Source organism: Amphiura filiformis, chromosome 3, assembly GCF_039555335.1.
Source record: "Amphiura filiformis chromosome 3, Afil_fr2py, whole genome shotgun sequence".
In the NCBI taxonomy this organism is placed as follows: domain Eukaryota; kingdom Metazoa; phylum Echinodermata; class Ophiuroidea; order Amphilepidida; family Amphiuridae; genus Amphiura; species Amphiura filiformis.
The window spans coordinates 9,794,006-9,820,330 of record NC_092630.1 but is presented as its reverse complement, the minus strand read 5'-3'; the positions used below and the strand labels follow the sequence as shown (position 1 = coordinate 9,820,330).

General features: G+C 35.1%; 1 protein-coding gene across 2 annotated transcripts; it reads right to left on the bottom strand.

The window, feature by feature from the left end:
* Nucleotides 1–594: 594 nt before the first annotated feature.
* On the bottom strand, nucleotides 595–25,175 carry LOC140147979 (uncharacterized). Of its 2 annotated transcripts, none has more exons than XM_072169797.1 (7): nucleotides 24,264–25,175; nucleotides 21,041–21,367; nucleotides 12,360–12,490; nucleotides 10,062–10,401; nucleotides 7,890–8,015; nucleotides 7,391–7,453; nucleotides 595–6,412 (listed from the first exon to the last, which is right to left on the bottom strand). In XM_072169797.1, exons 1-7 carry the CDS (start codon nucleotides 25,071–25,073, stop codon nucleotides 6,137–6,139), a joined length of 2,073 nt encoding a protein of 690 aa, XP_072025898.1. In that variant the 5' UTR covers nucleotides 25,074–25,175; the 3' UTR covers nucleotides 595–6,136. The 2 variants fall into 2 exon arrangements, with proteins under 2 accessions (XP_072025898.1, XP_072025899.1); XM_072169798.1 differs by having other exon boundaries at nucleotides 595–6,409; nucleotides 24,264–25,174.
* Nucleotides 25,176–26,325: the final 1,150 nt, after the last annotated feature.

Genomic DNA, 26,325 nt, shown 5'->3' with positions numbered 1-26,325 from the left:
GTTGAAAAATAACAGAAATTGGGATTAGGGTTAGGTTTTAAGGTAAAAGATACATACAATACGGGTATTAGGGGAAACACCCATCTTGTACATGTACTAGCTGAGGGACAGAAAGACCAAAAGTTAGCCCATTTGCATTTTTGGAGGGCTGTTTTGGTAATTTATAATTATTTTTCATAACATAGGGCCCAGAATTGTCATCTACCCTTGATCCCCTACCAGCTCTTGTCGGCCATGAGATTAGGGTTAGGATGAAGCTAATGTGAGATTACAATTAGACTTGTGGTTGCAGTGCAGTGTCGACCACTATTGCTTTGAAAAGTATGACTTTGTGCAAGAGCAACAAATACAACATAATTCACACTGCTGTAAGTATCAGTAGAAATTTGTTTTGAGGTGTTATCTTTCATACTAAATCAATCCATCAAACATTCACACTTTAAAATTCTACTTCACATCAACTCTGTAATAGAATTACCAAGAATTATAGTATTTTATAAATTTTACACAACTTCCACTAGTTTATACTAAGAAACTTTTTTTTCTTGGAGCCACCTTAAAATTAAATACATACATGTATACACACCACACCCCTTATTGAATTCAAGTGTATCCTTTTTATTTTGTACACCTATATATAGTGCAGGATTTGCATTACAAGTCTACAATATCAAGCTTCCAATGTGAGGTCCTACAATATCTAACCCAACATGTCTTATACATATTCCTATACCAGTGTATACTAGTATATCGAACTTATTTACAATAATAACAAAACGTTTTTTTACAATAATTATGTAGTAATTAACAACCAAATCTATAGCTAACTAAAATATTAGGTTAACATGTTTGAAAACCATGCTAATTTTTCAATCTATAATCATGAACGAACTTTTGCCAATTTTGTTTTGTCAATCTTCATAGCAATTCCTAGAATAAAATCATGCAACAAACTGTAAAACATATACCAAATCCAATTTGAAGTTGCCAAAAATATTTTCCTTATTTAGTGCAACTTGATTAATTTGTCAATCTTCATCTTCATAGCAATTGCTAGAGTAAAATCATGCAAAAACATTTAGAGGTAAATTTAGCATACACCAAATCTAATTTGAAGTTACCAAACAATATATAATCATGAAAGAACAATTGCCAATATTGTTTTGTCAATCTTTACAGCAATTCCTAGAATAAAATTATGCAACAAAATGTAAAACATTTGAAGTTGCCAAACAATACTTTCCTTCTTTAGTGCAACTTGATTAATTTGTCAATCTTCATCTTCATAACAATTGCTAGAGTAAAATCAGGTGGTAAATATATAAAAAATATATCCTATACCAATATACCAAACAATGTCCTTTTCCTTATCCAGTGCAACTTGAGTAATTTGATTCAAACAGCACACATATCGATTTCCTTTTCAGGCATGAAAACTGGTCTGTGAATTTGATTCAGAAATAGGCTGAAAAACACTGAAAGCAATAACAAAAAAATGCTGAAATTGGTTAAAACGCTAAAAATTTTCATGCCTGCCTTTCACAGAGACAATGTAGTATTATAAATTTATTTGGATATCTTATTTGTCAAATTTTTAAATGAAATTGCATCTAATTTAATTGATCAAGTACTAATTTTTTTCCTTTCTAAATGGTATGTGAATTTGTATGTTCTGTACATAACTTTGTTTTAGTATCTATATCAAGTGAAATTTTTTGAATTACTTTTGCAACTTTGTGTAAAGAATTTCACTTTAAGCCAAAAAACCAAAATATGTCTCAGAGTTGCCGTTCACCTTCATTTTGCAGTGCGCATTCTCATATTTTCCCATTTTAAATTTTTAATATGGTAAAATATTGGTAAAAATTGTTAAAACCATTTTTTGGAAGAATTGTGTGATTAACACTTGAAATTAATGTGTACAAGATTGTATTTCAAACTCAAATTGACATAGCTGCGAGTCAGGGAAAAAAAAGGAGGGGTGGAAACTGCATTCCATACTGGATTTCAAAATCTTTGCAAGCTCTGAGACATGTTTTTTTGCTTTATATGCTTTTCAGCCGTTTACTTGTAGAAGTGGCATAGCCAGGATTTTTTCACGAGGGGGTGGGGGCAGGTGACATTCTGAAGGGGAAAAATTGGATGAAAATGGTCAAGAGTCCAAGATGTAGTGCCCCCTTTAACCCTGGCTACACCACTGGTTTGTAGGAGGAGAAACAAATACTTATCTGATAACCCATTCAATACACTTTTTATATCTTATTTTGTTAGTAATCTATGACAGTACAAGTTTTTGAATTGTACTTTTTAAACTTTGAATATTGCTTTAATATTATGGTTCATAAGTCTATGTTTACTTTATATTTAGCGGTTATAAGAAACGCATACTTACAATAACAATCTTAAACTTAATTTGATCTAGATACACTGTGTATGGGATAATTTTTTCACCAGTCAATATATTACAATATATCAGAAATATACAGGATTTAATCAAATATATTCACCTAGAGAGTGGTGTGAAAACATATATTTTAAAATCTGAACCCCAAAAGAAATGATCATTGTTTGCAAATGGAGTCTGCAAATATTCCCTTTTAAATTTGAAGGATAAAGTCAAAATTTAATATCTACATTAAATATGGTCTGGAAGGAAGAAAAAAGTGGTATATTTAATAATACATTTTATAAATATGGCTTCCTAAACGATTATCTTTGTCATTTACAGGTTCTTCACTGATTGTTTGATAATGATGGATTGGACGTATTAAAATGTTCTTAGCAATGTGTTTTTGTTATTGTTAATTCTGTTTATTTATATTTTTTCTTGAATTTTTAACTTATTCTTTCTTGCTTTTTGTTCATTAGCCTGATGTCAAATATTTTCAAATGCCTGCCTCCCCACTTTTGATAATGAGGTTTTATATGTGTTGCGCACATCAATACGCATAGGCTAATGTGAGGTCACAAGTGATGCTACAGATTTAATAGGAGAAAATCCTATTATTATTATGAAATCCAGTATTATGTTAAATAATTATAATTACATACATAGAATTAAGCTGCCGGTAATTAATATATTTACAAGACCATCCTGTTACTTGTTTTGCAGTAAATTACTATAAAATTAAGTGCAGTAAATATAATGGTCTCCTTCTTGATACAAGAAATTTGTAATCAAAAAATTTGATAGAAATTTGCCTTCTTCCGATTTTAGTTTTATATGTATAAATTGTGATTAATGACAGATCAAGTAACTTTTAACATCAATATAACTGCAATGTACACCTACATGTCCAAAATTCTACTTCACTAAACTTTAACAATAGCTAGAGATTAGATTCAAAATAAAAACTACTTGTAACATATTTACAAAAATAGACTTCACGCGTCTTGTAATACTATTCACGCATCAATTTCCCATATTTTAAGGGTCCGGCATATCAAATAAACAATTAAATGGTTAACAAATCCGAACGACAGTAAAGTCTTTGTCATCTTTCAGTCATTTAAAACTTATATCATTTGACATCTCAGGTTCACTCCACATAATATTTTTTTGAGGCATATAACATTATGATCTCACTGTTTTATGTTCAAAAATTGTTTGAACCAGGTTTTATAATGTTTCAACATAAGATTCAGTAATCTGATCACAAACATAATTCATACAGCACAGCACATTCTCCATCGTGTCAGTAGTGGGGGCAGAAAAGTGCATTCAAAGCTTTTCTTTAGATCATATTGGGGCACAAGTGATTTGAGAGATTTTCTTTGGTACAAAAGTTTCAAAACTCAGAGATGCTACTCAGTTTTGCTATAAAAACACCCCGAAACTGGTGAAAAAAACATGTGAATTTTGGCTAAAAAGCCATAATATGCGCTGAAAATGTATAAACAATCAATAATTTTGATTGAAAATTGGCATCTCTGTAAACTGGGAGTTTTAAGATTAATGCTTTTGTCAAGACCACTCCACATAATTTAATTTGGTACCAACTTTAATTTGTAGCTGATATCACAGTGATGATGTAAAACATTGAAAATGCATCATTACACATGCAAAAGTAAATCTCTCAATACACTATTATAATGCTGTCATTGTTAATTTCTTAAGATGTTGTTTGTGTGTATGGCATGTATATTTGCACTGTTGATTAATATTGACGCAACTCAAATTCGCTCTCGCTTATTCGCCATTCCTGAGCTTTCTCATTCCTGAGTTCTCATTCCTGAGTTATCGCAATACTGTTTCTTTTATCGCACCAAAAACTGAACACATAGGGCCTGACTTTTTCATTCATAGATTATTCTTAACTGCCTACAACAAAATGCGTACGGCCTGACGGCAGTATTCAAAGGTCATTTCTGATGTTACAAGGGCCTAATTGATTAGGCCAAATGACCTTAGGGAGGGTGGTAACTACTCCCACTACAGACAACTTTTAAAATAACAATTCTTTTTTATGGTGTTAGGTGTAGTAGATGTTGACATCACCATGTCTGTAGCAAGGCGCGATGGTAGGCCTTTGCTACAGAGAGCCTGCATCATAACCTGTATTCGATCTATTTAGCACCATATTCACTAGTCATCTAAAGGTAATTATTACCATAATATGTAAGTCAACTGGACATTCTTCATGCAAAGAAATTTAAATAAATAATACCTATAAAACAAACTTCACAGTTATTGCAACTCAAACTGATTTGCTGTGATTCATCTAGTGTTTTTGAATCATTTTCAAGCTAGAAATGCATTAAAAAGGGGGCTCTTAAACAGATGCAAGGTAGAAAAGTCAACATAGGCGCTAATTAGGGGAGGGGTGCTAATTAGATCGAATACGGTAACCACTTGTTGTAAACAGTATTATACATGTACACAGGTGAGTAGTAATGTAGTTTAAGGCACTTCATGTGATAGCTACATTTCTTACCGCACAAATGTTTCCTCTCGACTTGAATTCTGAAGTAGGCCCTTTTGTTCTCACCCGTAATAATATAATACTGTAGTGGCATCACTAGTTGAATATCTGATGAATTCCATATAACCCTGTCATCTACATCTCATAACGTCTAATGATAGGGTTATTTAAAATCCATCAAATCTTCACTAGTGGAGTTATACTCTGGTCGGTTTACTTGACAATGACCTCAATGAGCATCCCAATGCATACAGTATCCAATTTGGCCTAGTGTATGTGATATCACACTTTCATTAGCATAGGCCTAGATACTAAGATTGCACAAGAAAGCCATTGAGGTCAGAGTCAACTAAATCCCAGAGAATATTTGTATTGCTTATTCCTAAATTCCTGTAGCAGTTAATGAGACAAGACAGATGAAGAGACAAGATATGAGTCTGCCTCTTCAGAGACATACAGACAGACAAATAGACAGACAGATTCAACGTCAAAGATAATTTTGAACTCATTTATCTCTTAAAACTACCGGACGGATGAAACCAAATGAGATACCAAAATATCAGCTGAAAACGGACACTGCATACAGGAATTTAGAAAGCAATCTGCATTCACTGCAAAAAATAACGGCTAACACATTTTAAACACTTCAAACCATTCACTCCTATACTTTACACATAAAGTATGGAAGGCATTGCATACAAGTTGAAACACTACAACATGTTTCTAGAGGTTTTGTGATAGAAATAGTAAACACTCCAACATGATAATATCACCAATATCAACATGTTAAACTGTTAGTAGTTCATAACACATAATGTGATGCGATCAAGCAAAATCAGTCGGAACTCAGAAATGTTAAATTTTCAGTTTTTTATAGGATAGTAAAAAACATTTACAAAGCTGCATTTTGCAGAAAACCCCATTGAAATTGAACAACTAGTTCCAAAGATATGAGCAATTAAAGACTTTCGAAAACAACCGGAAACAAAAGGAAATATTTCCTTTGTTTGGCTATATTTCAAAATCAATATTTCCTGAGTTCCGACTGATTTTGCTTGATCGCATCACATATGCCTTTATAAACATCTAATAGTATTTTATTTTGTATGCAACGCCTTCCAAACTTGTATGTGTAAAAGAAAGTATAGGAATAAATGCGTCAAATTGTTTAAAAAGTGCTCTCCGTCATTTTTGCAGCGCGGCTCATAGTACACCTAATTTTGACAAGTGTTGGTGTGCTGCATGAATTTTTCAACATCTGCAACACTGAATCCACGGAAACAATGTGGACACTGAAGGGGCTCATCATCACCCCCATCTACATTGCCCACACCTGCAAAATCATCGTCAGAATCCTCACGTGGAGCGTCCAAACCTGCTATACCATCTGGTTCATCTCGTCCACCACCATCAATTTCAACATCCGTTGGAAGATCGGGCAGGTCGTCACCGTAATACCTTGGTGTCCCTCTAGCTAATAGCTGTTGCTGCTAGGACAAAAAATAAGAAATAATCAAAAGTTTATAAGATGATGCAAGATACATTTGGAGCACACAACTGTTAACTGCCAGAAGCACAAAAAAATTATCTGCCTTTTTTTAACCTTGGCATATAACCTTTTGTGCTCCAAGCAGCCTTTGCAGTTAACCTTTTTGTGCCCCAACCAGTCAATGTACAAGTTCTGCAATCTACATAATACTAATTAATCAGGTTTGAATGAGACAGGTGATGAAGACCTTAACGACTTGCACAGAATGAAAGTCTAAGGTGTTCGCCTCCATTGCTTGTAATATTCCTGATGATATTGATAATTATTATTTTAGATTCACAGTACGGTAGTTTACTACCATAGAAATCCGCTAATAAGCATATGTGCCTATTAATGAATCGCTCGGACAAGAACGAATTTTTAGGGTAGTTTGTTACACTTTTTCATTTTTTTACTTTTAATTTAGAAATATCTGGGTTACAGATGTGGGCACCACATGGGCAAGGGATGTGCAAGACAGACAGAAATGGAAGATTCTTGAAGAATGAAGAGGGCTTCATACTACAGAGGATGAAACAGCCTAGGTGAGGTGAGGTGAGGTGAGGGTTACAGATATTTGTAAATGAAAAGAAAAAAAATAAAAAAGATTAACAAACTACTCTAAACATATTTGTTCTAGATCTTGTCCAAGCAACTTGTAATAGGCACATATGCTTATTAGTGGATTTCTACAGTACTGTGTTCAATTTGTCAAATTGACCAATATTGAATTATATTTTTTTAAAATATTGCATACTATGCATTTTCTTGACTTTTCTAAAACATTTTTATACTTGTTTACTCTTACAATAGGCTTGTCAATGCTTCTACATATAGGCCTATAATGTATACTAAAAATAGTCCTTATAATTTATTGGGGGAAAAAACATTTATAATTCCTATAAATTTATGAATTACAACAAAATTTAATTTAACTTACCCTACAACTGCTGCTTGGCTGGTTGTAAGGAACATATAATGGACCAGGAGATCTTTGACGGAGCTATAAATTAAACAAAAGAGAAAATGTTGCTGCCGATATGCTTTGATAAAAAAAAAGATCATCGATCCTCGACTCCATGTGTCTGCATGCTATATGCGATCCATCGGTTCTGGTTTTCAAATGTTGTCCCTTGCTTGCAGTTCATCCATATATTTATTCTCATGTTTAACATATTCTGGTCTTTGTGTATATTCGTTCTTATTTATTTGCCATTTTTGCATTTATATCTATCCTTCTGCTGTCTGTTTTTTCTCCCTTATATATTTCCACTTCAAATAAACCCATTGTTGCTATTATCTTCTTCTATACTATAAGTACATGATAGAATTTACAAGTTTTATCTTTGTTTACTATGCTATTAAAATAGCATAATAGTTTCAAGCTATGGAGTGAAAGCTATAAACTTCATGAAGATAAAAATAATTCGGCCACTAACCTGTTTCTGTAGTTGTTCAATGAAGAGATCTTTATCTTTCAGTTCTTTCAATGCATCAGTGTAGTGGCCTTGGATTCGTTCTCTGTCGCTTCTCTCGTCTTTGAAATCGGATGCAAAAGCAGTGACCTAGGTAAATGGGTAGAGAAGGGACAAAAGATTAATTCCACAGAATGTCCTTGACATACATTTAAAAAGAAATCAAATCAAACCTCTTTTTTAAAGGGGCATTTTGTGATCCTCAGCCTCATCCCCCACTTACTCCAAAAAGTTAGGGCTACATAACGGTTGTGTGCATATTAAACTTTTCTTGTAGATTTGGTTGCTTGACAAAGACATCATCCAATTTGTATTTTCTATCAGACAGAACAGTCAGAAATTACAACATGCAGTGACCTCCGGGCACTCTAATTATATATAACTCGGAAATTTAATGTCGGAATCAACTGAAATTTTGGAAACAAGCTTTTTTAAGGATATCTAAATGCGCCATACCCCAGGGGTGTCTATTCTTCCAGAAAATTGAAATTATTCCCTCACCCTACCGCGTGGTGTCACATCCGTCCCCAGATTCTTCCCCAACTGAAAACCCAAAAAATGGACCAAAAAGGGGAAATTTTAGGTTGGTTGCTATCTCCGGGGGGGGGGGCACTCCCATATAATGACATAATGACCCTGTTTTTAGCATACACTGAATGAACACCTTTCTTGAACAATTAATCCTCAAAATTGAAATTTAGACGCACTTCACACACATTTTGAGCAAAATAAATGAGTTTTGTCTATGTTGTACTGTAAAATTGGGTAAAAAGCTATTTTAGATTGTCAATGATGTGAAATTTTAGGCGCTCCCATACAAAATTACTTCATTTTTTACATTGCCAACACCGAATGACCCCCTTTTTTTCTGAAAATTTCCACACCGATAGACCCCTAGTTTCATACGCTGGTGGGCACAGGTATGTCACTTTCAAATTTGAGTGCCTCCCCAGGTGCTATAAACATGTACTTTTCCTTATTTTCTTGTTCCCTCCCTTCCCTGACTGAACATAGGTGTGAAGAATAATCAAGGATTTGGATCTGAAGCTGTCAAGCTGAGGTTTAAAAGGGAAGATAAACTTGGACAATATAGTTGTTAACTAATTGATGGTTCTTCCCTTAGAATCCCAAATGCTTTCCTAGATAGGCAGATGTCCAAACTAAAAAGAAAATGGATTTTGTATGAAATACAAAGCAGAGCTCCCTTAATCTTAGTGTGCAAACTGCATTATTACCTATAGTATGACCACTAGTCACTATTGCCCAGGCAGGGAAGAATTACTGACCCAACTTTTCCCTGTTTTATGATAAAGTCCATGGTTTCCCTCAAATAATTATTTTTGGGATGGGAATGCGTAAAAGTCAAGGGCCCACTACATAAACATGCTAATGTTATGTACCCATTATAATTCTTCCCTAAATGACACTTGATGAATTCACCCACCCTGTAGAGCAATCACTGCCAGCCAGTGACCATCTATTTCATTCCAAAAATACCATAAAACATAATAATATATGTTCCAGTTATACACTTTCCCCCAAATTAGTTAATTTTATTTTCAATTTTCCTTGAATCCTGTTGACTTTCTTCTGTTTTTTCCCCTCTCTTTTTTTTCTTTTTGAAAATGCAGAATTCTTCCCCAAAGGGGTAAAATTATTCCCTCCCCTTTGGGGGCGATTAACGGAAGAATAAACGCCCCTGCCATACCCTAAAGAGGATTCTAGAATCACAAAAAAAGGATGCTAGAATCACAAAACTAGTCATTGAATGTGGTCTCTTTTACAGGATTGCTTGCAACATTCCGGTATTTCAATTCTGTTGCCAGGTAATAATCAATAATTACCCTGTTTACCAGATATTGGATGGATCCACAGGACAGCATACATAAACCTGGCATTCAAACACTCCCTCCATCTTGCCTCCCTCTTTATTAAATTGACTGTACCAATTACTTTTTCTCTCGTTTATCCAAATTTTTTACAAAATTTCCATTTTCACTTTCTCTTTGAAACAGGTTTTCATGACCAAAAAAATCCCCCGACTGTCGACAAAATCTAACTTCCTCAATTTTACCGATTCTGTGGAATCACTCTACCATTAATTTCCCTCAAACATCATTATATTCTAATAATTACCTGCTGTTCCAACATCTGAATCCTCTCTTTATCAGCGACATTAGATGGAGCCTGGCTGCTCACAGCTTGAACCAAATCTCTCATGTCCTTATTTTGTCTCTTCAGCTCCTTTATGTCCTCATCTTTCTGCGCAAGTTGCTGATCAGCGGAGTACAGCGCGGCATCACGAGTGTCCTTGTCTTGTCGTTTCAACTTATCATTGTCTTTCTTTAGCTCCTCCTTTTCTTTCGTGAGGTCAGAGCACTGTTGCTCCAGTACTGTTATTTTGGATTGTTGCTGGTAGCTGGTTTTACTTAGTTTGATGACGTAAGCTTCCCTCTGATCATTATATCTCTGCCATCTATGGACAAATAAAGATTGGGTTTATAAATTAAAAGGTGTTAAAAGGACAGGGTACCTACTACAACAGCTCTTTTCAAAGTCACTAAATCTTCAGTAGGAATGAGGTACCTGCTACAACAGCTCTTTTCAGAGCCACCATCTCTTTAGTGGATAAGGGCAATCTATCTACTATGTCATTACAAGTGACAGCCCACATTGATACTTTGTAGACAAGGAGCAGTCTACATGCAGAACTACTAATCGTTTTGTCCTGAAGAGGTCAACTAACCCTGATGAATGCTTGGCAGTTTTATAATTGTTCGAATAAGAACCTGTTCAAACTATCAATATGTATCAACCAATGTCAGAAAAATGTACTTTGAGGGTTATTTTCAATATTTTAATGAAATTTCAGGTTTGATTCCTCCAATGAGTATTAATGCAAAGTGAAATCACTGCATTTACTCATTGCTTTTTAAGCGATCAAGTGTAAATTCTGCTTAAAAGAAAAGAGAAAGTGAGCAGATACATTGTAGTAAGAGTAAAATGAAAGAAAAAGGAGAAACTTCTTGAACAATAGCTCTCCAAATAGATAAATTTAACTGCAAATGTATGTACACTCCCCACTTCCCAATGAGATTTACACTAGCTTGAAAGTGCTGATGAAAGTGTGCTATTTTCCATTTGTTATTTTTTTGTTTGTTCATTTTCAACGCCTTCTGTGTTTCCCATTCCCATGACAAATTTACATTACGTTCACACAAAAACAAAAACCTCGCATATAAACTTAGTACATGCATTACTCTCATGTACATAACAGGAAGTAATTGTTTCAAAACAAGAAATATATTGACAGGGTCATACATCCGTTCCATTGAAGGCTGTACAGATTTAGCACACAATTTTGTGCAACCTTTGTACATGAACTTTCTGATACCAATCATGTATACCTACATTTACATAGATCTATTTTCAAGATTTGAGGACTACACAGCATCCCCATCCCATTCTACTAGAAAGTAGAAACGGGTGATTCCATTTAAAATCCATGCAAGTGCTATATGGAAGCCTTGATCTTAATCTGTCACACATGGAGTTACCTGAATGGGTCACTCCACTTGTGGGAGATTAAGGCCATGTCTTCCACAGTGGGTGGATGGATTTCAATTGGAATAAATGGTCCCTGGGTGACAACCAGGAAGGACAACCTGGCAATCTTTACCTACATGTACACAGATAACATAGCTGTAACATTGATGTCTAATAAGCTAGGTTTTCAGAGTGATGTCACATGAGCCATCTTTAAGGTGCGTCAAAAACCATACTTGCTTAAGATCAGAAAGGGGCTTTTGAAAGTTGAGCTACCATACCATATCGTAAGTCTTCAATAGAAACAACCATCAACAATGGACCGGAAATCTACTTTCAACTGTCACATGCATTGGGTATGGTTTCCTCTCACATCCCTGTTTGTCCATGAGAATATTCCCCCCCCCATTTATTGGATGACACGCGTAGACTGATGGTATCGGAGTCAACAAAAGTATTATACTGCTATTGTTATATCTCTGTAAACCAAGAGAGTTGAAAGATTACATTCCAAGCCTAGTTTTAGTTTCAGGTTCTTCTGAACTATTCCAGTTAAAATCCATATACCCACTGTGGAAGATGTGACCTTACTCTCCCACACAAGGCGTGTACAGAATCGCTCATTCAGGTAACCCGTTTGAAATTCACACTCCCTGTGTAGTAGATTAAGTTCAAAACTTCCATAAGGGTTGTATGGATTTCAACTGGAATAGCCCAATTTACGCGTATAATCTACTCATTTGATATGGCCACCACATCCACTTGAGTGGAAGGGGTGTCAAGGTATCAACCCACAAAATGTCTATGACTAATAATGAGTTGAAACCTCTACATCCACCTCTCACTCAAGTGGAACTGGTCTGGTGGGTGTACCAAGTGAATAATTACCTTGTGTTCATGCCAATGACTTCCTTCAGTTGATCTGTCAGTCTTGCATTTTCCTTTTCCAGTTGATCAACTTGCTGTTCCAGGATTCGTACCTGCTCCTCTGGTTTCAGATTTGAGGCAGTGCGTTTCAACTAATAAGAAGGGAATAAATAGTAAAAGAAATAAGATGAAAAAATTATGAATTTACAAAAGAACTGGCACTCTTTTCGGTGAACTATTGGAAAATTATTAACATCAATTTCAATTATAAGAGTTTAGAATCTTCTATTATTTGCTACATGTGTAGATTCATTCCATAGCCCAATTTATAGCAATAATTTACCTTTGACCTTTTGATTTTAATAAGGGTTATCTTATCATGTTCAGAAGATGATAATAAAAATAATTATAAACTTTGCAAGTCATTCCCTCTGATGGTTCAAATCTTTCCAGGTTGTAAGAAAAAGATGAATCATTATGACAATTACATCCCAATTTGGACAAAGGTCTACAATCCATTTTGTTTGATGTGTCCCTTTTCCTCATTTTGTGGAATTACTGAAATAGGCCTATTACAAGTACATTTAGAAAGAAAATAAAACATAATCTTGAATAAATAATGAGGGTTTTTCCTCGTTTACCTTTATTCCACAAAATAAATGGAATGTAGTTTATTTAGCAAGATATTTAACAAACAATGCAAAGAATTTCATTGATCAATTGTTTACACCAGGAACAAGGAAATATCAGCCTGTCAGGACACATTCGAAAATTTACACAACGTCAAAAACAACAATAAGATTTTACAGGTGAACTACAATGTACATTCCAGACCTTTTCACAGACAATACCTTTTTTATCCCTGGGAAATATACCTGGGAACTATCAGGTGATTAATAAATTTATATTTAAAATCTTGGTATGCAAAATAAAACATACCAGTGTCTATGACTGTGGTTACCCGCTATACAAAATGTATCTTTAATGTCCGTTATCTCTCAAGGTTCAATGACAGTAAGGTTTGATCACTCATTTCAAAAAGTTTGCTCGCAGGTTTGATAATTTTTTGTGGGTTGTGGAATTCCCAAAACATTTTGCCTTGTTTAGAAAATACAGATAATCAAAAAATCCCTCCATTTATATCTGTTACCAAAGAGATACGGTTCAGTAACTGATGTCAACTTTTACCCAGTCAACTATGGTTTTCCCAATACAATAAACACCCATCTGGGTGTTGCTGATTCTGGGATGTTTTGCTGCCCACTTCCAGGGCTGATCACCTGTAGCAGTGTACTGTGCGTGATTTAGGTTGGAATTTCCATTTCAATCAGGGCCAGGGTTCAACTATATGGGTTTTTCTTAATTGCCATCATAAAAAAAACCATGATAACAACTGTGCAAAAGGTTGCCTTCAAACAATGGTTAAAGTATGGTTTTTACCATTGCCATATTAAAGGGCAAAACTGTTTTTTACCTTTGCATCAAGGTCTCTTTAAAAACAAGGGGAAAATAGTATCACATGACTTATATTCTAGCATGTTTTGCTGTTCTCTATTTCCAGGGCTGTTCACTTGTACTGTTACCAAGGTAAACGCTAGGATTTGGCAATTAAGTGCCCGTCTTTTTCACCAAAACTGCCTGTCCAAAACCTGATCCTGAAAACATAAACAAGACCTCTGCCTCTTCTGGGGTTTAGTCAATTCAAATTGATATATTAAATTATTAGCCTTTGTCTTGTTTTTGACTTCACAGAACTTATTCAAGTATTATTTTTAAAATTTAGCATATGTCACAGCCATTAATTTTGCCTATTCCAGGAGCAAACCGTCTGTCCAAAATGACAGGTGGCTAGCTAACACTCTGACTGTGACTGATAAGAATTTCTTTCATACACGTTCATGTATGCATTCCAAATAAAACATTGCTCCTTCCTTGAATTTGACACTTATAACCTGTTCCTTGTATGCATGATATCTACTAATCTAGGCCTAATATTTTTCTTCATATATAATTTGTTTCATCTAAACTTTTATGTGGTTCTGAAAAACAGGTGAAAACGGCTATGTATGAAGGCATGATCAAAAGCTTTTGTATGGCAGCTGAGAGCACTCCCTTTTATAGCATACACAGGTGGATACCGTGGATTGACGATAATTAGATTTTCAAGTGACGTACATTACTGGGAAAACCCCTGATATCGCCATAATACCATCAGTGCATCACGCAATTGCAAACAAGTCTGGACACGTTGAATTAGATTATACATTGCCACATAAATTTATATAAAATTTGAATTTTTAAATTTTCGTGAAATTTCAATCCCAATTTAGATGGGCACAATAACAAACTAAGGTGTGGCATGTGGAATGTTTAAAATGTACATGGAGACATCTACAAAATCCTGCAGACAAGGGGCTACATTGCTATGTTTATACCGGTAGTGGCAAGCTTCAAGATACAAATGTAGTTAAAAGAGATCTTGAAAATTTGCTTGCATGCATAGACACACTGAACAGAGATCTTGCAAAATTAAATTTGCTTGCATAAGACCTATAACAGACATCTTGCATAATTTGCTTGCATAGACCCATTGAACAGAGATCTTGCAAAAGTAAATTTGCTTGCATAAGACATAACTGAGATCTTGCAAAATTTGCTTGCATAAGACACATAACAAAGATCTTGCAAAATGTGTTGTACATGTATAATAAGGCCTACTGATATTAAAGACAGGAAACCTAGTCTAGTCATTACATCAACTGGTCTTCTTCCGCTCATTGTATTCTCATCACACAAATAACTTGCAAAACATTGTTTTAAGTTATAGTGTTTCCATTATCACTTTGGGTAATGGCACTACCGGTGTGGGTTACTTATAATACTAGTACATTGTTGCCACAACCAACCAAGCACAATGTACATGTAGCCAGTTTGTGGGATATATAGGAAGAGAATCACATTCCTAATGTTATCATTCAAGAAGGCATGATCACAGCCAGATTGTGCTATTTGTGGCTTTCTGTTCTTAGCACTGGTTGGCATGGCTACACATAGGGATATAAAGTGTATTTTTTAATATATAATTCCTGAAATTGTCAAAACCTGTATTGATGATGGTGGTAAATGATAGCCTTGATTCAAGCCGTAGTGCATTTTAGGATAGTGGTAGGCCCTATTTATCTTCATTTGACTTCTACTATAATACCACTTGTTTAGAGATATCAAGCAAGTGTCAAATCCTGCTTCTTTCTAGTTTGCACAACACAGCAAGAACTCCCTGAAGGCATGTCACTATTAAACAGCCAACAGGGGGAGGGAGGACTTTTAAAATATCACACCAATTGGGATTAGGCCTGGCAAAGTCGATTTTGAGTTTCCCGTCGCCCGCCCGCACTTCTTCATAAAATAAAAATAAAAACTTATCATTTTTGCAAAAAACCCGATGAAATCCGTGCATTTTTAGTGGAAAAATCAAATTCAAAACATCGATTTCGCTACCGGCAGTAAACTCATTGCTTTTAAAGAAAGTTCCCACGCAGTGTACTTGCTATAAAAGTGTTGCTTTATGCCATAAAAGTTCGCCGAATTCCATAAAATGCAGTTCAATTTCGGCAAAGTGCAGAATTCAACAGCATTGCAAGTCACATGGACGAGTAAAAAAGCCATGATTTACTCAATAAAAAATGACATTTCATTGCAATTGAGTTCAAGTTTAGGCCAAATATCATGATATTTATTGAATTACTGGAGTATTTTGGCTATAAAACATAATTCAAGAGCAAATTTTTGTCACTTTTTTCTTCTACGGCCTCGTATTTCACCGCTGGCATATCTCTACACACCACCCTTGAAGCATTTCTTACCGATCCCTAGAATTAGAAATTATCAACTCACGTACGTGTCGTCATTCAGTACTGCAATAAAACTCATCAGTGATTCTAGACAATATCACAAACTGTGTTAAATTACGTTGGCGGTGTGTATTTTGTTTTTATTTTTAAATTATGTTACAATGCTACGGCGACTTCACTTCCAACATTTATGTTATTGCATTTTATGTTACATAATTTCTGGACAGGTCGTGAATATTGGAGATCGAAGCTTTTATTTTTCTTTCACATGTTTTCATTTTTCTGCGCGCATGAAAACCCCTGAACTGGTATGCAAAAATGAATAGATGCGCTCAAACTTAAAAATATTCGCTGTACGCGCAGAAACACAGGTTAGCGCGACCCCTGCGCTGTGGGGGTTTCCCTTTAATTTTGTTGGCGCAAGATTCGATATGGAGTTGTAAAAACCTACCAATTCATGAATTGCAATTGTTTCGTATTTTGATTCCAATTTGATGGGACTTTGCTGACGTTTGTATTAAAGATTTGTCATGTACATATCAATTAAGATATGCGACAGTGGTCGTACTGTCATGCAGTGGACGATATCGCATGTCAACATCAACTGGATAATTTGTACTTAAATCACACAAAATTATAAATAAATAAGAAAAATAATAGTAAAAAGAAAGGAATTGGTATCAATTTTGACCTTGCAGTCCCCGGGTTGCAGTCTCTTTGCAAGTTTATATCTTTGGTTAAACATCCTTTGAGTGAGTGAGCGGTAAATAACAACGTGTTTTACACTCGCATTTTGTCATATAATGAAAGTCACGAAAATAATGAATAATGAATAATGAAAAAGTTACCTCACTTGTTTTCAAAAATTATGTGACGGGAAACTCAAAATCGATTGTTCGGGGCCTTAGATTAATTAGTAAAGATTATTTTGACAAGGGACTAGACTATGGTATTATAGGCCTACAACATGAGACAGGGAAGTGAGAGTTCTGTGAGTGGCTAGAATACTTAGTACTTTGGTATAGGCCTACATATTAGTATGCTAGAACTTTCTTTTAGCATGTTTAAGGGGAGGGAGGACATGTTTAAGAACCGGGGCTTGGTCATAGAGTGACAAGGGCCATAGCTGAAAAAAGAATAAGATATCATATCACAGAGTCATCAGGTCCGAAAGGGCTTGAGCAAGTCTAGTAAATGATTGAGTAATGACCCAATTGCAACAAAATTGCCTGAAACATTGTCAGAATGCCAGAAATGCTGCAATTACAAGAAAACTTGCACCAGTGCCCACATTTAGTTACTTTAAAATTAATATACTCTAATGGGGGAATCTATATAAGTTTAAGAATGACGTTCAAATTGTATATTGCAACAGTACTGCAAAAAATGAAATAAAATACAGATCGAAAGGGATTGATTCAAGTAAATGTATTCTTAGCCGGGTAAAAACCCTAGTACATTCAGTATCACGCAGTGCAAGTTTCCACCTCCCACTTGGCTAATGGCTAGACATCTTTAGTGCGTCAATTCCTTTTTAAGAAACGTCCATGTCTTGGCTATTTTGGCTATGCAAAGAATACATTGCGGCCTACATGTACTGCAAAACACACTTGGCTGCCCCCTCATTGCATTTTTATGGCATTACGAAACCTTGTAGCTAGCTAGACACTTCAGTGTGCGTCAGATCCTAAAGAAGAAATAAGTATATCATCATCATGTGTGTCTCGATTACTCTTGATCTGATTTGATGTAATAAACTAACAGTCATGAGACAAAGTTTAAATTGGGTGGATCACACCTCAAAATTAATGAGGGAAGCAACAGGATATGTAATAATTTGTACCATTTTCATTTTCAAAGCATTCTTTTTAGCACTGTAACCATAATATAAAATTGGCCTTGGAACATTTATTTTATTCCCTAGGTCTGTTGTGGATTATGCACAATTCAGTGAACTAATGATTTTTCTTTTTTTCAGCACGATCAACGAAAGAATTATTCAGCACTGACAAACTTTTGAAGTCAAACTACTGGCAACTGGATCCATGGAACTACTTCAATGCTACCCTGGGAATGTAAAAAATGGTACAAAAATGTTGAACGAACATTGTGTTCTAGACAAGTCTAAAAGTCCCCTGCATGTAGGTACACACAAACTTATTTCAGTTGGCATAAGGCCTAATCTATTGCATACTACTAATACATGTAAAATCCATAAAAGTCCAAAAAGTTTGGTGTAGATAAAACATTATTTGATAACTGCATCGTATGATGTTTGTTTTTGAATCGACCGATATCAAATAAGAGAACAATTGTATCAGTGGGGCTTTCCACTATTGGGTTACGAAAGATGCTCGTAATTTGATAGTTTAAAAGTTTATATTTTTAAACATTACACCAACGTACAGATGATAGGAAAAAGCCAAAAACCAAAATTATCAGTTGTATCATACATGTATGACAAAAGTACATGTATGGGAAAATAAGAATGTGTTTTAAATTTTAATTACATGTACTACATGTAGCAAAGCACAGGGAGCAGTAATTTGAATAAAATGAATGGACGAACAAATGAACAAACAAATAAATAAATTTAAGGAAATGAATGAATGAATGAACAAATGAACAAACAAATAAACAAATAAATAAGTAAATGAATGAATGAATGAACAAACAAATAAATAAACAAATAAATGAACAAATTTAAAAACAAATGAATGAACGAACGAACAATTTAGTAAATGAATGAATGAATGAATGAACGAATAAATAAAAGAACAAAACAATTAAACAAATGAATGAACAAAAGAATGACTTTCCAGTTAACGCGGCTGTGTACTCTAGCCATTGTTTCTTTCTCAAAATTGAGTTTTTATGATATGTTTGTACCTTGTTATGTTTTTTATAAATACAAGGAATGAAAATCCAGATTTGTAAACTCCAACTGCAATATTTTAAGGATTTTATTTCACTATTCCAATCGTGTTTGAAATTGCAAAGGAAAGAAAATCTTTGTTGTACCAGCAAGGTACGCGCGCGCAACAACTCATCGCGTTGCGTATCGCGCAATTTGTTAACGCACAAATACGCGACGCACGCCGACGCTTATCTGCATGCGCCAATGGCGCGTCTTATGGAAAGACCACGGAAGCACTGATTTCACAAAAACCTAGTGGTCAAATGGCTCCGTTTTAGCTGATAAAATGTGGGTTTTTTCAAGTTCTTTCCCCGATTTAAATATCAAGTTATGAATGGATTTCGCTCAAACTTCTCAAGGGGCTGTGAATTTACCCGATGTTCACGTAATATAAGTTACAAAAACGAAAACTGTCGCATTCTCCTGTGAGATTCGATGAAAGTGCAAAATGTGACCACTTTAAACTTCAACGGCCATTATTTCAATGTTCATTTTCTCGGTAAAATGACGATTTAGGTACACGATAACTCAATAAATACAGCATCTATAGGTAAGCAAATATGATCATCGTAAAAAGCATGATCGACTCAAGAAACGGTTTTCTCATTTTTTTATATTTTGGTCTATTTCCGATTTTGGGCATCATTTTGTGCAAATAGGTTTTTGAATTTTAAAAGTTCATTTTGATGCCTTATATGGTCAATATCTCAAAAAATAAGGCCAATATCAAAAAAATAAAAAACCGTTTTTGGAATGGAGCCTCAAGATTGAGCTAAAAACAAAATAAAATATTTTGGAAAGAGTGTTTTTTGTTATGATGTACCTAACAAATATTGCCAAAAACTCACTTTTTGTGATTTTCTTCAAAATTGTTGTTTTTACCCCAAATCTGTATTTATATTAAGATTTATTGATGTCTTGCCTTCATAAAAATGTATACTTTTATATGTTTTGCGCGAATTATTACATTTTTATTGCCCTTGTCCTACATGATTGACTGAGAGTACACAGCCACCTTAACCTCCAGGTATCAGAATTCAGTTGAAACAATGATCCATATTTAAATTTGAGAAAACAAAATGCTTGTTGTAAAAAACACCAATCGAAACTTCCATGGTCTTCCACTTCCAGGTCCCAATTTACACTTAACTTAAAAATAACTCCTGACTGCAATTAATGCTACAATATGTCATCCATACCCTGGCCCTGGTGCACTGCCATTTGTCTTCATTCCGCTCAAAAGGAAACAAGTGCCTAGATGCCCAGTCAAATTGCATTGGATTTAAAAAAAAAAATCAGAAGTAACGGTAGACGGTACCATCTTTGATATAAAATTGGATCGGTTGAGCCCATATTTATTGGTCGAGCTATGAGTTTAAAAATATTGGACGAGGCGTAGTCGAGTCCAATATTTTACAACTCATAGCGAGACCAATAAATATTGGGCGTAAAGCATCCAATTTTATCATTATTATGTGTTGGATCCAATATTTTCACACACTTGGATCCATCAAAACATAATAATCATGAAAATCGTTCTCTGGCCCCAGATAAAGGGACTGTCTTTTGAGGAGAGCGAGAGCAATCGCTCTCTACTGCTCTCCTTAAATCTGATAGGAGAGTGATTTTTAGCTCTCTTTAGTTGACCATTCTCTCCTTATTCTAGAGTAACTACATGTAAACAGCTCCCATTGAAGGCTCCAGAAGAGCTATTTAAATGCTCTCCTGCAAATTCAAAAAGATATAGGCCATGGGATGGGAGTATGTATCATGCCTAAAAAAGAAACATTTTTTTGCAATTTACCATATGGTATAAACATAGACAGTAGATCTATGGTATAAACTGGAACATTTGAATGACCTCCAAAATGTATCTCTAAAATGTAAATCTGCCTTCATAAATTCTCAACTGAATGGCTGCAATTTCTACTCACTTTTGTTAATTCCTGTTCAAGTTTCTCACTCTCCTTCTGTCTTTCATCTCTCTCTTTCTGAAGCTGGCAATCTTCTGTTTCTTTTTTGCTTGCTGCTTTGACTTGCTCCCTCAACTGTTCCGCCTGGCCTGTTAACGATTCACAGATTGCTTCGGCATTTTCTTGGGCTTTAAATGATTTTTCAACTTCTTCTTTGAGCTTTGCAAGTTCCCTATCTTTCTCTTCACTTGATGACTTCATTAATTCTTGAAGCTCCTGGATTTTCTTTTCTTTTTCTCTACGTTGTTGTGTAAGTTGCTGAATTATTGTTTCTAACTTTTTAATTCTCTGTTGAAAAAAAAAGAGAAATTGTTTTAAATACACATTTTCCCCATATTCTCCTTTAAGACCCACATATTTGGATCATGCACCAGTTCTTTGAGCCTCAAATTCTGAAAATTGTAGCTCCTAATAGCTCAAACATGGAAAATAATTTTAATTTTTTAGCTCACACAGCCTATAATTTAGCCCAATTTTAGTTCACTAGACCCGACCCCAAAAACTTGAAATTTCAGTTCATCAAGCCCCTATTTTATTTACCCGAAAATCAGTTCTTAGTTCCCAAAGTTTGGCACTTTGCACCGCACTGCACACCCCTACCAAAATTTAAGTTGAGTACCTCCCCAGGGTTATTTTACAACATTTTAAAAGCTTTACAAATATCTGCCTTAATCTTCTGGGATTTTTTGGCAGACAGTATATTTCAAAAGTTCTGAACTACCCAGAGTTTCAGTGGAGGGAAACTACAGAAAAAAATTGCGCAATCTATTAAAAGTACCGGTACTGGTACATAATAAAAGTACTATTATTGATTATAACAATCAATCAATAGACAAGCAGCTGCTTGCATTGGGAAATCCATTTCCACACACATTGTGAACTCCCCACCCTATTGAACAAACATGGGGAATTCCCAGTTAGTTTCATAACTAGGAGACATCACCTATTGTATGATACTTGATTCATGCAATCATGCATGGTAAATAATCACGCACCCCACGTTGCATACATAACACAATGTATCTAGACTATAAACCTTCACAGGGTTTTGACCAATCAGGGAGGCCTACTTGAAATCAATTAGAATACTGTGTGCGCATTATATCAATAATAAAATTTCCTTTAAAAAAGGAATGGGGCGCCCAATGGAGCTTTGATGTAATGTACTGCAATGTAACCGTTTGGATACTATATTAGCATAGAAAGCAAAGAAAGATTTAGAAATGTAAAGCATAGGGGGCCTATTTATGGCAGTGGGAGAGGTGTAAAATATCAATAAAAACTGTGAATTAAAGATCAATAAAAACTGTATTGATTTTTGTAGATCTTGCATCATCAATCAAAATATCACATGCCACATGACAAACAATTTGTGACCATGAATTTGTGATAGATTTTCATGTGATGTGATGATATAAGTATTTGTGTGAGGGGTAGGGCAAGTGTGAGCAAGAGTGCGATTATGTCATCATTCTCAACCGCCCACCAGCATGACATTTCAAAAATCAAAAAATTCATAATTGTTTTCTGCCCTACATTGTATAAACTTTTCAAATACATTATCCGATCAAAACACTATGTCTTGCATGGATACTCATCTCCAGGCTACTGTATATTGTCCCATGCTGGGTTCAATGGATGTCGAAATTTTGGTTTTGGGCGACTTGCCAAATTCATTTTTTGGTTTGAGTGAATCACCACATTTTTCACTTTTTCACCATTACCTCGTTCACCTGATTATTAGTCTACTTAGTGACTAGTGAAAACTAACATTTTGTGGGAAAAAAATAAAAATCAATTTTTTTATAGAAATGTTAAAAAAATGATTTCTACAGCACATCAGGCCACCATATCCAATCACCAAACTTTAAATTTGAAGTTGATCGCATTTACAATGTCAGCTGCAGTCTGTAGAGTGGATTAAAGACAATGTAGGCATCAATATGCAAATCAGCTCATTAATATTCATACATGTAAATATGCAAATAACATGACACAAAAGTATACAGCCCATGCAGACCACCATATATCCAATCACCAAACCAAGTTTGAAGTTTTTTATTGCATAAAGGTTTTTATTGCATAAAGTTGAAGAGTGGATTACCGGTAATGAAAATGTAGATAAAATATGCAATACATTTGTAAGCTCATTCATATTTAAATAACATGACACAAAAGTGACAGAACTATGTAATACAGCACATCAGGCCGCCATGTCCTATCAGCATACCAAGTTTGATATAATATTGGATGGCTGAGCATGATACCATAACATATCGGATGAGTCATAAAAATATCGGACGAGCCAACGGCGAGTTCGATATTTGTATGACGAAACCGATATGTTATGGTATCATGCTAAATAAGCCATCAATATTATCATTATTAGGTTTTCTTAACTCCTAATAACCCTGAAAACATAATAATGAAGTTGATCGGTTATTGTGTTGGAGCTGCACAGTGGATTAATTTGCTTCTGCCCGGACAGCCAACCAAACAAAGGAACAATCACGCATCCATAATTTGGATGATAACATACATGTAAGCGCCACATATGTGGGGCCAATAAACTTTTTTGAAAGCTGTTGATCCTGGTGGCATCTCATTTTACGGCAGGTCGATACCTCTTTATTACTCTAGAAACCTAGAAACTTTTTTTCTATAGATGGACTATAATTTGTGTAAATTTGCTTTGACCCCAAATTCCCAATAAATCCATGTAAAGAGTGAAAAAAAATGAGATTTGAAATCATGGGTAAAAAACTTTAAACATCTCAAAAAAATAAAGTTTACACTTGTGTGAGTAGTCATAATTTTTTCAGAATTGATTTACGTCAAAAAATTGATAAAACAGTATGAAGCACTTTGACTGTTCCTATAGTTCCAGTGATTGAAAACCTTACGTAAATTTTTTAGGCTTTACATGTCAGAAAGATGAAGATTTTATGTAAAATGAATAAAAGTTGCAACATAAATTGAAAATTGACAAACTTTCAAGAAACACTTTGTCTACATTGCATGTTCCAATTGAATTTCTACAATTTTGAAAAAATCTGAAATTTTAACTGCAGAGCTAGAACAAAACCATGTTATATCAATTTTAGTGTTCTTTTTTAAATTCAATCTTGATAAATACTATGACCACTCAAACAAGCGTGAACTTTCTTTTTGTGTGGTGTTTTACCTCAGTTTGCTGTTCATCTTTCACAACTGCACTTGCATCTTTAGCACCACTTTTCAACGCTTTTTGTAAACGCATGTTTTCCGAAATTAAACTGTTCAAAAACTGCTTATCGTGCCCTGGCATAAAAATCTCGTGTTCCGCCAGATCAACAGAAGTATCAGCACCAAGTTTATGCAAACGACTTTGCAGATTTTCAACAGCAATTTCCATTTTATTCTTTTGGGTGTTAAGATTAGCGACTTCTTCCCGCGCTTCGCTCAATAATGTGCTTAATACATTCACACCTTTTAACCGTGATCTAAGACTTGAATTTTCTTTACTAAGTTCCTCTGTAAGCTTAGCCATATCACTATCAGTTCTGAATCCATGTTTACAATGTACATTAATGCTAGTTTGTCCAACACCAACATGTGTATGTCCAAGCCCATCATAATGATGTTCTGACTGCTGGGTCAAGGTCAAAGAAGTGTTTGAAGTCGAACAAGTTGATGCTGAAGAAGGCAACAAGCCACCCTGTCTGGGGTCACAGTGTTCATGAGCAGTAGACTGGTTGTCTGCTATCCGTGAATGATATGCAGAATCTGTTGATTTCACATGGCCATCGTTTAAAGCATTCCTGTTATGCCTGTGTGTTCCTGCAGCTGCAGCAGGATTCTGACTGTGGCTGTGACTCTGAGGCTGAGCATGACCAGCATGACCAGTGGCAGTGCAAGTATCTGAGTCTGAGTCAACCGATGCCTGTTTTATTCTATCGTGATTTGTAAACGTTTCACCGTACGATCGTTCATGCTCTGTCATGGTGATATACATGTACGATTGACTTCCAATGATGCAGATTCCAAAATGTATAGAGAAATTTCAAACAAACTGAATGCGATGATAGAATGACAAGATGGCTGACAAATTTTATTATTTCGGAAAAACCCTAATCTATTTTTAGACATCGATCAATCCCAGAGTACACTCACGACAGAGTTCACGTCGTTTATACATGTATGCATAGCGTCATTCTGAACTTGGCACTTATTATGCGGTAGATCATTGCATCGATTAATAAACACGACGTGGGAAATTCCAGAGTGTCGCAATTTATTCACGACACAAGCTGTGAGTATAATAGACAAACAAATCCTATTGTTGGTAAATAGCAGGCCCTGTAAATAGTGTGTATTGTTCAAGTTTTCTCTATCTTTGTTCTCATTGATGACATTGCAAGCGACGCGAATCACATGCACGAACCAGGGGGATGACACTCACCTCATTTGCATGGCAAAATTACCCGTCTCCTCTGCAGCCAATTTGTTTTCGCTCCATCGAAATCAAGCTGGTCACGGAGGAGACTACCTTCCTTTGTGTTTGTTCATTTGTGTATGGAGAGCCTTTCTTGGAGTCCATGACTTAGGCTACTACGCTCTCAGCTAGAGTCCGACGCTGCATTGTACTAGAAATACCTTTTCTGTGAAATCGCTATAGAGCCAATCGGGAACACGTATTCAATTTATAAATATAGCATTAAATTAGTATCACATAGTGGCCTCCGTGCAGTGGAAAACCTAAATTCTTTCAACAAAAAGAAATGAAAATGACCAAAAAAACCGGATCCACCTGTACGCCTATAAAATGGGCACAGAAATTTGTCTCAAATATGAATGAATTTTAAGAAACATACGGGATATGATGAACCAATGACCTGACGCCATGATAGCAGGATCTATTAGTTGTTTTATATACAATGCATATACCGTGTTGTCATAATACCAATATTTGGCATAATATATAACGACTAATATTTAGTATTGTAAATATGCAGTTCATATGCACAAACGAACACTGATCTTTATGATATTCAGGTTGTTGTACATCTCATATAACATGTCATATAGGAGGTCATATGTGTTGACCTTCTCCTATTGTATTTGTTCATCTGTGTATGGAGAGGATTAGCGCCAATAAACGCCATTAAAACTCCATCAGTATTAGGGCGTAGTTCAGTGAACTCACCAGATTGCTATTCCAAGTACTTTGATAAATATAGATAATATGTATTGATGGGTCGAGGCGA